Source organism: Eptatretus burgeri, chromosome 12, assembly GCF_056783735.1.
Source record: "Eptatretus burgeri isolate ZD-2024b chromosome 12, Ebu_testis_v1, whole genome shotgun sequence".
Lineage (NCBI taxonomy): Eukaryota > Metazoa > Chordata > Myxini > Myxiniformes > Myxinidae > Eptatretus > Eptatretus burgeri.
The window spans coordinates 66,322,942-66,337,437 of NC_140972.1; the positions used below are offsets into that span (position 1 = coordinate 66,322,942).

The following is a 14,496-nucleotide window of genomic DNA, read 5'->3' on the forward strand; positions in this document are numbered from 1 at the left end:
CCACGCACTCGTGTTTACAAAACCAGAAGAGTTTGCTTCAAAGCAATTTTAATATTCCACAGAAACACTCGTTTTCCATGACGTGGTGAGAGCCATCATTACAATCATAACCCAACTAGTGCAGCCAGAGAAGCAAAGGTGGTGTTAATTAATTCGCAAAGCCTTGGATCACGATCCCGCCATTTTGTTGAGGATCAAGGTGTGGCCCAGGAGGGGGAGGAGGGGGAGAAGCGGGATGAGAAGTTTCCATTCGAGCTGAAGATCAAGTGATAATTAAAGCACCAAATGAAATTCTGTTTTGCAAAAACGCCCAAAAGAGGCTAAAAATGCCCGACAGCACAACCCGGTCACGGCAAGCGACAGAGAACCTCTCTGGGGACAAGGGACACCGGACAGACCATTGATGTCTCTCATCCCAACGACCCTCGATGACCCGCGCAGGTCGAACTACTCACACGACACGAACTTTCACCTCTCCCGTTGTTGAAAGAGACGAACCTGAAAAAAAGGTAAAATACAGAGAGACCAACGGTCAAACCCCATTGGGTACTCGTGTCCGCACTGTTGTACACAGATACATGTCCGCTAAGGTCCAAGTAAGGTGAGACATGTGAAGTTAGACCATCAAACAGCATGTTCATTACCTGCATCACTCAAGGTGCATGGGGGTGGTGTGTGTGTGTGTGTGTGTGTGTGTGTGTGTGTGTGTGTGTGTGTGTGTGTGTGTGTGTGTGTGTATATGTGTGTGTGTGTGTGTGTGTGTGTGTGTGTGTGTGTATATGTGTGTGTGTGTGTGTGTGTGTGTATATGTGTGTGTGTGTGTGTGTGTGTATATGTGTGTGTGTGTGTGTGTGTATATGTGTGTGTGTGTGTGTGTGTGTGTGTGTGTGTGTGTGTGTGTGTGTGTGTGTGTGTGTGTGTGTGTGTGTGTGTGTGTGTGTGTGTGTGTGTGTGTGTGTGTATGTGTGTGTGTATGTGTGTGTGTGTGTGTGTGTGTGTGTGTGTGTGTGCGTGTGTGTGTGTGTGTGTGTATGCAGACCTGTTTGTGTGTTTGTGAGCAGGACACCTCAAAAAGTTATGGATGGATTCGGATGAAACTCAGTGCACAGGAACGTGTTCAGTTACCAAGCAGCTTGCTAGCGCTTGCCAAGCCGGCCGTTCCTTATGCTTCTTGTATAATCTTCAAAGGGCACTTCCAGCCGATGACGAAGCATGGAGATTTTGTGTGTCCACGTACATTCTTCAAGCTTGTTGCGGAGCGCTCGCCGAGTGAGGAAAGCACTCAAGCTGTTGATGTGGAACGGCCGGCTTGGTAAGCGCTAGCAAGCTGCTTGGTAATTGAACATACCCCCTGGCGGAGGTTTGTGCATCACCGAGTGCCGTTCCACTTTTCTCCTGTTTACTTTGAGATAAATTTGATGTTGATCGTTTCGGGCCATCGATTTATTACGTACACACGGCGAGAGTGGTGGCTCGCTAAATTGAGAAGATGGATTCGGGATGGTCGGAGAGAAAAAAGGAGGTGAGGGGAAGGCAGGGACGTCTCAAGCATACGGAGAGGTCGGAGGAGGTTGGTGATGGGGAGGAGGAGGAGAGGGGGAGGAGGTTGGTGATAGGGAGGAGGGGAGGAGGTTGGTGATGGGGAGGAGGGGAGGAGGTTGGTGATGGGGAGGAGGGGAGGAGGTTGGTGATGGGGAGGAGGGGAGGAGGTTGGTGATGGGGGAGGGGGAGGAGGTTGGTGATGGGGAGGAGGGGAGGAGGTTGGTGATGGGGAGGAGGGGAGGAGGTTGGTGATGGGGAGGAGGGGAGGAGTTTTTGATGAGGAGGAGGTTGGTGATGGGGAGGAAGGGGAGGGGGTTGGTTATGGGGAGGAGGGGGAGGGGGAGCGAGAGTTCTGCTCTACTTGCGTACGTATTTATTAGAAAGCTTCGTTTACATTAGTGTGTGGGGACATGAGGACATCACGTGTGACCGAAACAAAATGCAGAGCAAGCATAACTTGTAAACTTATCGGCGGACATTGTGATGGTTTGCATGTGCAACGAGAAGTGCAGCAATCTTACGAGCGTTTATCTATTTATTACGTACGCACTGGGTCGGGGGATATTAAAGTTGAGAAAAAAAATGATAGGAATACGAAATGGTGATCCAACTGTATATAGTTTGGGAAATAGGAAATTTGGGAGTGTCCGGTGATGGGAAAGGAAGTTGGGTGGATGTAGGATTAAGGCAAAGTGAAGGAAATACTGCATCGTACTTATGGAATATACTGAGGAAGATCAGGGGGATCCAACATTTCCACCATATTTGCATTCGTAGTAAATAGAAAAAGGGATTGCAAATATCTGCCATATTTGCGTACGTAATAAATAGATGACTCGAATTTACAGCTTGAATTAAATATATTTTTCTACTTGACAGTCGAGACGTAGATGAGGTCATGATGTATGACAATGGTGTTCAGACGAAGCAGCCTAGCCGAAGGCACGACCATCTGCCACGATGAGATACGATTTGTCGATGTTTCTTCCCAATGATCACCTCCGCCGCCGAAGGTGAAGGTGATTATGTTTTCACCCCTTTCTGTTTGTCTGTCTGTCTGTCTGTCTGTCTGTCTGTGTGCAGGATATCTCAAAAATTTGTGGACGGATCCGGATGAAATTTTGTGGACAGGTTGGGTGTGTGACAAGGACGAATTGATTAGATTTTAGTGAAGATCCAGATCCGGCTACTCAAATTTTTAAAGTGATTCTTCACCAATGAGAGATGGGGCCAAAAACAATACCTATCACGATATTTCAATAATGTATTGATTGGGCCTGATATGTTCTCATGGATCAGGCATTACGTGGCGGAGGTACGCGCTCTTCCGAGTGCCCTTTCAGTTACACACTCTTTTTCTTTAGTTGTGCAATGAATATCTTAATTTCACATTTGGTGGCAAATGGTGAATATATAACGGATTTTTGATTCAGAATTGTTCGATCAATTCATGAACAATATGATGTTCACTCCAAAAAAGTGTCTTTAACAATGATTCCAACATTCATTAGAAAAATATAAATATAAATGAACAAACTACTGACATATACAAATGCTAAAAACTGCTACAACCTGACATTAAAAACTGTCTAATTGCCCGTAATTCATTTGTAGTTATTATTTGTAACAGAGGTAGGTATCGATGAGTAAAGGGGGTGGAATATGAGAACAGCCCGATGGTATCGTTGGTCACGATTCCACTATTTTTCGTATGTAATAAGTAGATATCCCTCAAAAGCTTCCTTTTGACGTTTTTTTCTTTTGCGGTGGATTAAGCCGACACCAAGCTCATATAATGACATGACCCTCATTTTTAGTGCCACTAAGCCGAGTTATCCATTGTACGTTCACCTGATGTGGCTGCCAAATCGATGCGTTGCTCTTCCCCCTCCAGCAGTCGCCTGTAGGTGGCGATCTCCACATCCAGTTGCATCTTGATGTTGAGAAGATCTTGGTAGGCCTTCAAGTACCGTGAAACATCCATCTTGATCTCTGCGATCTGGCACTCAAGCTGCACGATGGACTCTTCCATCAACGCCATGCTGTTCAAATGCTCATCTTCCATGTCCTCGAGCTGTGTCTCAAGACTCTCGTTGCGACTGCGCAGCACATTGATCTCGTTCTGCAGTGCTGTTATTCTGTGTCTGTACTCGAAAATCTCATCCTTAATGATGCGGAGTTGGTCTTCGTGCTTCACGGCCTGCACTTTTAGTGTGTCCAGCTTGTTTTTGTACCAGCCCTCCGCATCCTGCACATTCTTGGTGACGACGGACTCGTACTGGGAGCGAATGTCACGCAGGGCGGCGGCAAGATCTGGGCGGCTGGTCTCCAGATCTACGGTGACGTTTGAGGCTTTGATTTGCAAGATTAGCTCTGCCACCTCATCGTCATGAAGTTTCCTCAAGAACTCTATCTCGGCCACCAGCTGTTCCGCCTGCCGTTCCAGCTCCACCTTTTGCAGGGTGGCATCGTCTACGTCCTTCTGGAACTGTCTGAGCGTTCTAACCGCCTCTTCTTTCAGCCTCAGCTCCTCTGCGCTCCTGGCGTTCCAGTATGCAATGTCCTCCTGCAAGTTGCCCTTTGCAATGTCAGCGACACCTCGCTCGTGTGAAAGGTTCTCCATTGCCTCACGTGTCTCCTGAAACTGCGGTTCAAACTCTTCCCAGAGACCAGAAGGTGCCACGTGCTTCTTCCTCAGCTCATCGAGTTCTGCCTTCAATTCACCATTCTTCTGGTTTAGATTGCGCACCTTCTCAATATAGCCCACAAACCTGGAGTTGAGCACTTGCAGCTCCCCCTTCTCGTCTATGCCGTACTCGGACAAGTCCGTGCCCACCCCAAACGCTACCCCTCGTCCTCGAACACACGACGAAACGTTCGTTGCCAATGGGGTCCATGACTGCGACCGGCTCATGGCCATGTTTTGACGCACCGGGGACGGACTGGCCACCCGAGGCATCTGGCGGCCTGAGCCACTCACTGACAGGGCGTTGTGACCTTTGTAAGAGTACGAGCTGCTTCTCATGGCGCTGTCAGTGAGGGTAGCCACGTCAAGCCAGGCCTCGAGGGACATTTATGCAACTCCTGGAGTGCAATTTGTTGGAAAATTTCACACACGCGTCGGGAATGTGACGGCTGGAGCGATTTTCCATTGCGCTCAGCCACGGATTTAGATCTTCACCGAGTAGATTTTCATTAACACGGCAAACACAAGTCCAGATCGCTCGCCTGGTGATCGCAGATCGCTCCTTTACACAGTTTACAGTATAGTCAGACTTTTTTCGCCTCGCTTGCCTTTTGACACTAGTTCGGGCCTCCAGGGTGTGACTCATCGAGGTTGGGCCTTTTCCCGAGGTGGGAACGCCTCGCCTCATTCATGACAGCGAAGTCTACAAAACGAAAAATCAATAACATATATATATATATATATATACATATATATGATGAGTGCGAGTACCTTCCACCATTTGTTCAGCCGAAGCCGTTTATTCCTGTTACCTGAAGCACCCTGCAACCCATGCCAACAGGAAACAGGCTTTCTGGAATGCCAGCCACATTTTCCATCCAATCCTCATATAACTTTGGTTTAAAAAATCTCCATGGGTCCTATTATATGTTGAAAGTTTTGTGTCAATCGCTCAAGCGGTTGCAGAGAAAACGAATTTAAAAGTGAAAAAGTGAGGGACTCAGCTGACATGCCACAACATGGTCAAGGGTGGTTGTGGATGCCTACTACTAGTAGAAAGGTAGAATAATACATGAGAGTTAGCCACACGTTGGCACAGGAGATGAATCGCACTATATGGCACATCATATGTAGCTGTGTTTTATCCACACTGCTTGCATAATTCTGATTATACAACTCATTCAAAACAGGGAATTTATTTGGTTGGGGCACAAGCATTAGAGATGGCCATGATATGGCGCACTCTTTTCGAGACATGGATGGGGTCTTTAAGGTGCACAACTTGTGAAATGCAGACTGGACAGTTGTTAACTTTGCACACCATTCCAAAGGATGTGCTCGGAGATGCAGCACCGATTTATGCATGGTGCACTGGATTAGAACTGCAGCGTTATTTATTTATTTATTTTTCTTGCTTGCTTACTTGGACCTGATCCCGTTTGGAGATCGAACCCAGACAAGATGAGTCAACCTCTCAAATGAGCTATCTTACTGCTCTGTGCCATATAATGATTCGACGTCTGTGTAACTAACTACCCACGGACGGAGTGCGGTTTGAAAGAGAGTGCCAAGTGGTGCACCGCCACTGAATTTCAGACAAATATGATTCATGTCGAGCCTAGGTCTACCTTTCATGAGAGTAACTGCTCTTAAAGTGATCCAATAATGTTCTTCATTTGATTGGATGAGGAATACTGTATATTTGAAGTATTTTCCATCTCTGAATAAATATTGAAGGGAAAACTTTATTCTATGCTGGCTGGGCCAGGTATAGGCTGAGAGGATGCTCGCTTCTAAGCTGTCTTGCCTGGGTTTGAATCCCGACCCAGCTATCAACTGTCATCCCGGTGTTTCACGGGCAGGGTGATTCATCAATGTGTGTGCCGTCCCTCGGATGGACATTAAACTTGGCATCCCATCTGCTGGCATTAGTAGGTGGACGTTAAAAATCCCCCGTGTTTTTCGCGTAGAGGATGCGAACTATCACCAGCACCATGGAAAAATTCCAAACCCTAACCCTGGAGAGAACTTAGTGCGATTGAGCTGACACAGGAATGAGGTTCCATAAGAGAGAGAATAGGAGCAAAGACAATGAGGTGAACAATGAGCCTGGATTTTGGGGGTTTAACCAGGAGGGAGTTCCAAGAGAAACACATGTGTATGTCGCTGTAATGAAATCACACCACGGAGACTTGTAATTACTATGCGGAGGATGCCTCATCTTGTGCAGCTGGCTTTGATATAATGGTCTCACCAGATGAGGTCGTGGCTGGTGGTGAGGCCCAGAAGCTCAAGAAAATGAACCTCCACCAATGGTTGATGACAAAAAAACAACATGTAGGTAGGTTCATTCCACAATCTTTCCAGAGAGACAGGATGAGAATGTTGTTATGTTACATGAGAACATTGCATGTCAGTCCAGCCTCTGATGTCTTCCAGAGTAGTAGAAAGGAAAGGTGCCGGCCTCTCGGTGGCATAATGTGGTGTTGTACGACATGATGTGGAGTCGTCAACAACTCCAACAATGGAACAACGTCAACAACAACGGAAAGAGGATTTTTCCAATCTATCAGAGAGGTCATGGAGCAAGACTTGGCCCAATACACTGTATTTGTGTCAGTCCAGCTTCTCTTGGGAAAGATGAAAAGATGTCCCTTGAGAGCTACATGCTGACTGGGTGTGTGAAGGAAGTCAGAAGACTAGGAAACTGGGTGGGCTTGAATGCCACATCGGCCTCTATAACTTGCACAATTATATCTACATGCAGAAAGTGAGAGAGCTGAGAGGTGAAAACGGTCCAGGTATGATCGACCAATATTGTCATGAATTTTTTTTTTATTATACCTTACAGCAATGTAAGAATTATGTCGCATTGGAGAAGAAATTGAAATTGAGAAACTAAATCTAGAGAAGGGAAGGTGATAGAAGAATTTGGAGTAAGGGCTTGGATGAGTGTGTGGATGGTTCGTGTTGAATCATTGCAAGAGTCGAGGGTCAGGGTAATTACCATCAGTATGGAGCATACGTTGGAGGTGGAATTGTGGAGGGGAGGTGGGGGGTGAGGTGGGGGGGTGGGATTCAGGAATAATCTATGTACAATATAATGGATCAAGTGTATCTCTGTTTAACCACTAAAGGCACCTTTTGTAGCATTTATCTATGTTGTTTGTGTTCCTGTTAGAGTGTAATAAAATTAATTTCATACGTGTTGGTAATACCCAGGGTCATGTCATGGGCACAACCCCTTTTACCGCCCCCTGCGAGGACGGAAGGGGGGAGATGGCTTCCAATATTTGCCTGGACACGTGTCACACTGCGAGTGGTTTACTGACCCCTGCTGCAGACTGGGATTATTAGCGATGGCACAAAATACATTTGCCCCACCTCCCACACTCACCCCCATCCCACTCCTCCCGAAGCTGCTCCTGAAGGGAGTGGGTGTTTTTAGTTATAATAATAGTATATTGTAATTAGCCCGTCTGCCATGCAGCAGGAGACAGGGTCGTGTGTGTGTGTGTGTGTGTGTGTGTGTGTGTGTGTGTGTGTGTGTGTGTGTGTGTGTGTGTGTGTGTGTGTGTGTGTGTGTGTGTGTGTGTGTGTGTGTCGTTGGTTGTTATCGCCATATGTGGGTTTCATAAGGTGGAACAGAGTCCTCCCTGGGCTCAAAATACCTCCATTTTGGTCGGGGGTCACGATTCATTGACCAAGTTGTTAAGTTTTCTTTGTTCTCAAAGTTTTGTCTCGAGGGCTCTTTTCAGGATCATCACTGAACCCCGGACAGCTTCCAACTGTAGATTGTATTACTATTCCCAGGGATGGTTCTAAAGATCTCCATGAGGTTCTTCTTTATCATTCCTGCAGCTCTAATAATTATCAATGGTACAATTTCCACACGTTTCATTTTCCAGGATCTTTTCATTTCATTTTTGAGATCTTGGTATTTAGTCATTTTCTAGATTTCTGTGTTGTTTAGACCAAAATCGCTGGGTACTGAAACCTCAGTTAGCAATGCCATCTTTTATTTTTTTTGTACCTAAGTATTATATACCGTAATGCTTTTTCAATTGTTCACGCTCAATGGGATCATCAGGTCATATGTGAGTGGTATTTCTATGTTTTCAGTTTTTACCTCCGCCACTGAAGGTGGACAGAGATTATGTTTTCGCCTCTGTATGTTTGTCTGTTTGTCTATGAGCGGGATGTCTCAACACGTTATGGATGGATTCGGACTAAACTTGGTGGACAGGTTGTGTGTGCGATAAGGACGAATTGATTATATTTTGGTGAAGATCCTTATCTGGATCGAGACACTATAATTTTTTAAGTGATGCTGCACCATTGAGAGGTTGGGCCAAAAACGATATAACGTAGAGCACAATATCTCAAAAAGTTGTGGACAGATTCAGACGAAACTTGGTGGACAGGTTTGGTGTGTGACAACGATGAATTGACTCGATTTTGGTGAAGATTCGGATACGAGAGTTTCTTAATTTCATAAGTCATTCTTCACCATTGAAAGATGGAACCAAAATGATATATAACATGGTTTCAAAAAGTTGTGGACTGATTATGACAAAACTTGGTGGATGAATTGGGTAGGCGACAAAAACAGCCCAATTCAATTTCAAATTCAGATCAGGTTAAGGTTAAGGTCCATATTCAATTTCAGGTTAAGGTCCAGATTCAGATCCGGTCGATTAGTGCGATACAAAACGTTAAACTTCATAATGGCAGAAGTATGCACTCCACTGAGTGTCGTTCTGGTTGCTTTTGGTTCATGCTTCCATAAGTTTTCTGAAACTGGGATATTGAAATTTTTTGCAAGTGTGCCAGTGAAATACTTTACGTACTTTGTTGTGCCTTTGTTTGTTCAGCTGTTCTGACATAAGTTTTTCACATTCCGAAAGGAGGTGACTCGTGCTTTTCTTTTATACCTTTCAGAACCTTACACCTGTCTGAATGACTCAGTCCTACCATTTTCTTAAAGACATTCATATAGTGTCCTTGGTCTTGGGCATTTATTATAATTGGTTCTCCATCCCAGTTGAGCTGCCCTCTTCTTAGCCATTCCAATGAGCTTTCTTTTTCTATGCCCAGTTTGTCTAACTCTTTTTTTATATATATATCTCCCTGCTCTTTTATCATTGTCCTAGTTGTTGGTAAATATCCGTGATATCTGTGATATTTACCTCCACCACCGAAGATGGACAGATGCGAAGAATGGCTTTTCCAGAAGATCCAGGTTGGAGTGGAGGAATTAAAGCAACATTTAGGAAATCTAAGAGTAGATAAGGCTCCAGGACCAGATAATATGCACCCGAGAGTATTGATGGAGGTGACTGAGCAAGTAAGCGAGATATTCATGCATATTTTCAATAGTTCGCTGGAGTCAGGACAGGTACCGGGGGATTGGAGAGTAGCAAATGTAACACCGTTATTTAAGAAAGGATCCAGAAATGAATTGGGGAATGATAGACCTGTTAGTCTGGGTCGCCACTTCAACGCAGGATACTCAAATGGCTCTATCATCCCAGCAAGCCGGCACTCATTTTGCCAACTTGGGAAGGATGACAGGCTGAGTCAACCCCACCTGGTATTAACTCGATGGCCAAGCGGGATTTGAACTCGGGACCCTAGGATCCCAATCACGTCACCCTATCCATTAAGCCAACACCAGGCATATTTGAATAAATACAAACTAATTGAAGGTAGTCAGCATGGGTTTACCAAAGGTAGGTCTTGTCTAACAAATCTTTTAGAGTTTTATGAAGCAGTTTCTGATTGGGTGGATGAGGGAGAGGCAGTGGATGTAGTATATGTCGACTTTAAGAAGGCATTTGATAAGGTACCACATCGGAGGTTGTTAGCCAAAGTAAGGATTTGTGGAGTGGCTGGTCAGGTAGCTCATTGGATTGCAAATTGGCATAGTGGTAGGCAGGGCCGGCGCCACCATAAGTCCAACTCGGCAGCCGCCTTGGGCGCAGACCTCAGAGGGGCGCATTACTGACCTTTAAGGGTCACAATTTTATGCAAATTATTGTTTTAAGAAAACACATGCAAATTATGCCCAAGCATCAGCACTTGATCTGGTTGAATTGGTGACAAAATTTGCAAAGGAAATGGCACGCAAAGTGAGATTTTGATGTGTCTGAAATGGAAACTTTTATGAGACGTTTTTAACTCTGTTTGTCTGTTTTTTGTTTGTTTCTCTGTCTGACTGGAAGCAAAATATTGTGGTCGAATAAATTTAGCAGTTTCAAGTTTTGTGCTTTTTATTTTTTCTACAAAACGTGTTTTTAAAAATCGAAGTTGGCAATTTTTGGGGGATGCAAGTAGCTGGCCTTGCCGAGGGCGCAAAATAGTCTGGCACCGGCCCTGGTGGTAGGAAGCAAAGAGTGGCTGTGAGTGGGAGGATGTCTTGCTGGGAGGATCTATGTCGTGGAGTACATCAGGGATCAGTACTCAGACCATTATTATTACCCTCGCTGAAGGAGAGGGTATTGCATTTGGGTCCATTTGTTTGTCTGTCTGTTTGTCTTCACAGAACTTTTGTGTTTTTCTCTGCAACCGCTTGTCGGATTGATACGGAATTTTCACAATTGGTGCAACTACTCATGTAGAATGTTTTATTGATAATTATGGCATCATAGGTCACGTGGTGTGGCAGCCATTTTAGAAAAATTGGAAAAAATTTGGACCTCTGTATCTCCGAAACCGCACCAAGGTTAAAAATTGAAACTTGGCACATGGCATGTACCCCTCATGGGGAATGAGTGTGATTTTTGTTTTTTAATGATATCATAGGTGACTCAGTTATGACATCATAATTGCATATGTAGAACATCACATCTGATCAGTATGAAAATTTTTGACAGTCATCTAGGGATAAAATGATCCACAAAAAAAAAATTGAAGACGTCATCGGTCAAGTGATTTGGCAGCCATATTGTTAAAAATAAAAAAAACCTTCAAAAATCTTCTCCTCTAAAAGGACTGAACAGATTGAGGTGAAACTTTACACATATGATCGCCTATCCATGAGGAACAAAAGGTTCACAAATATGATGTCATAGGTCATATGGTTTGTCAGCCATATTGTATTTGCGCTAAAACATATAAAAATCTTTTGCTCCAGAACGGCTGGATAGATCGAAGGGAAACTTCACACAAATGTTCCGCAAGCCATGATGGCACAAGTTTATTAAGGAATAATTGATTGGTCACATGGTTTGGCAGCTACAATACTGTTGTGGCTTCCCACCCGCTCGGCGTGCGGGCGACCACTTCTAGCCAATGGCGGCCGCTCTCGCCCACCGAACAGGCAAACTGAGTCGCAGCTACGGGTGTGTTTTAAGCACACCACAGCCTTGTCAATACTCTACCCGCGCTACAGGGTCCGATCGCCAAATGGTCGATTTACCTAATTAATCGCACGGGAAGACTACCGAGAGATTGTACCTCAACGGGACCTGCTTGGAAACGAGCCGCTTAAGCAGCTCGCTCCGTTTTGTGATAACCGAGCGGGGTATTATCACGAAGCCCCGTCGGACCCGATTCTTTTATCGGCTATTAAAAAGCCAGCTAGTATTCCGAACTTAAATATGGCAGTTCAATGAGGGAAAGGACGCAACGAACGGGTGAACATTTAAATAAACCAATGTCACCCGCAGGGTGACCCGTATCTTGCCAAAAGGTGACCACGTGTGACTTCTTTAAGGTCACACTGAGGTGAACAGAGCTACTATCCACCAGGAGCGACTCCTTGAGGAATATCTGCCTACGAAAGATTCCGATGAGAATCGTTCTACAGAGTAACCACGAAAAATATGCTTTTGCCTCATAGCGTCACCAAATGACGTCATAATGTCTCAAGCTTGACATATCTAGAAAGCACTCATCGAGGTGTTCAATTTGAGGTACTACACGATATGGTTCCTAAAACTTGAAAATTTGACCTTGGGATCAAATATGTTTGACCTTAGGTGCTGACCATGAAGGTCAAGGCCAATCGCCACCAAAAATTAATCAGCTGAGCGCCAGACCATGAACTATATTCCCATGAAGTTTGAAGACGATCCGATCAAAATTACTCAAAAAATATGGGTTTCGTCGACTCCCCTGATTTGCGTCAAAGTGACCTTGACCTTTGACCTTGACCTTCAAATTTTTGTGCACTGAAAGGGACCTCTATAGGCCTCTGATATGCGAAGTTACAAAAATTTCCAATGATAACTGTGCTCTGCAGAATTTTTTATACGTGATTACAGACAAACAAAACAAATAAATAAATAAATAAATAAACATACAAGCTGACTAACATATCTTGCAAAAACTTTGTTTTGGCAAGATAACAATGACATTTATTTCACACCCGTAAGCAATCATGCAGCCATGTATGCAACCAATGCACGTATGGGACAAAACACAAGCAAGAAAAAGAACTACAACCATCTATTTATTATGTATACACATGCACTTTACAGTTCTACTTAACAGACTTGGCGCCACATCATTCATGCAAAGAAAAACCTCAGAAAAGGTAAGGGGGCAGAACTGGACCTCGTGGGTCTTTATAAGTCACGGAGCTGTGGGGAACGCAAAAGCTCCGAGAGACCGCGCTCGTTACCTGCCACCTTCGTGGCGACTCGCCGTCCCGTCCACACGACAACTGGCGTGACCGCGGCGCGGCACAGGCCTCGTCTTGCGGCCCGGTCGATCGGGCCTAGTCGACAACGCCTCAGAGGAACGAACGGGCCTTTGCTCTTTCAGAGTTGATGCTCTCTTAAGAGCCCACCGGTCCTCAGCGTCGTTTGGACTGTCCCGGGGCACAATCACCTCGGACTGTTTGCCGCTGGTTGGCGACTCCTCGCCGGCTGCGCTCCAGCGACCCACAGTTCGGCATGGCAGGCTGCGCTCCAGGCTCCCGTCTCCTCCGCTCTCTCTCCAGCTCCTCACCGACTACAAACTCCAGACTCCAGACTGACCCAGCTCCCAACGCGGCTCCGCACAACTGCGCTCTTGGCGTCTCTGCGCGCCCTTATATTGGATCCGTGAGGCGAGGTTTTGATCCCCGATCTCTCATCTCTGACCCCCTGCTGGCTCCGCCCCTTTTGACCTTTTGATCCGAATTGTCACGAAGCTTGCAGAGAGCGGACGTGGGTGAAATCATTGACCCTCGCCCCAACGAAGGAGTCCCCGCGTCTGGTGGCAGAGGTGTTGTTCGTGGGGAATTCGCCGTGGCTGGCGCAAAGATGGTGGTGCAATGGAGATGAAGGTGAGGCGTTGCTTGTTGTGGCGTAAGTGGTGAGGGGATGTCATGGTGGTCGTTGTGGAGCTGGTTGATGAGAGCAATGTTTTCGTTGTGGAGAGGTTTGATGAAAGGTTGTTGAGGAGATGGCGAGATGTCGTGGTTGGCGTTGTGGAGATGTGGTTGTGGTGGTTGTGGTGGTTGTTGTGAAGGCAGTTGTGGAGAAGGTGGCTGTGGTTGTTGAGATGCGGTTGGTCCAAAATAAAGATAGCAAAAGAAAAACTACCTCAAAGATCACAGCCCTGTTACACGAATAAATCCGCTAGACGACGGTGGGGAAATCTATCTGAACACAGACTTATTGACATAACTGATCTAAAGGACCTGTATGGTGCTCTGTGAATTTCCACAACCGTAACAATACATTGGATTGAAGAAAAATATTAAATAATGTTTTCTCTGGAACCGCTTCATCATTCGACGTGAAACTTCACAATTATGATCAAGTGGTGATTGAGAAAACAAGTTTTAAATTTCAACTTGAATGAACGTATGGTCTAACAGCCAGAATTTTTTTATTTCGATCTGGCATATTTTCAATTTAAAAATAAAAATAAAAAAAAGGTTCACTTGGCTGTGCTTGGGTGGGTTTGAGGGGAGAGGAGTAGCAGCTGAAATGTGAATCCTATCCAGGTTTCTCATGATGACTTCATCTTTGCTTTTTGCTTGTTCGAGTTTCTTATTACTCCAATGCAGGACTGTACCTATTGGTCTTCCATTTGATTTTAATTTAATTTATTTTAATCCCATTCTAAATGCATTTGAATAATAATAAAAAAACGTCATGGGTCAGGGTCAGGATCAGGTGTCCAATCAAAGTGGGGTTGCATCACAGCGGGACATCTTGGTACCTGGTCATCATTGTCAGCAGTTATAAACTGGCAGTTCTAATTATATAAATAATAAAATGACTGTTTTTACAGCCATTTTTCCCTGCTGTGCAGGGGTTTGGCTTTTTCTT

The 14,496-nt window shown here is 45.2% G+C and overlaps 1 protein-coding gene across 1 annotated transcript; it reads right to left on the reverse strand.

The window, feature by feature from the left end:
* Positions 1 to 28: 28 nt before the first annotated feature.
* On the reverse strand, positions 29 to 4,695 carry LOC147015803 (desmin-like). The gene is made up of 2 exons (XM_085848330.1): positions 3,394 to 4,695; positions 29 to 498 (listed from the first exon to the last, which is right to left on the reverse strand). Exons 1-2 carry the CDS (start codon positions 4,613 to 4,615, stop codon positions 452 to 454), a joined length of 1,269 nt encoding a protein of 422 aa, XP_085704456.1. The 5' UTR covers positions 4,616 to 4,695; the 3' UTR covers positions 29 to 451.
* Positions 4,696 to 14,496: the final 9,801 nt, after the last annotated feature.

Coding starts and splice junctions, on each gene's coding strand:
- LOC147015803 (XM_085848330.1), bottom strand. CDS start 4,615: ATGTCCCTCGAGGCCTGGCTTGACGTGGCTACCCTCACTGACAGCGCC. Junction 499..3,393: donor CGATTTGGCAGCCACATCAG/GTGAACGTACAA, acceptor CCTTTTTTTCAG/GTTCGTCTCTTTCAACAACG.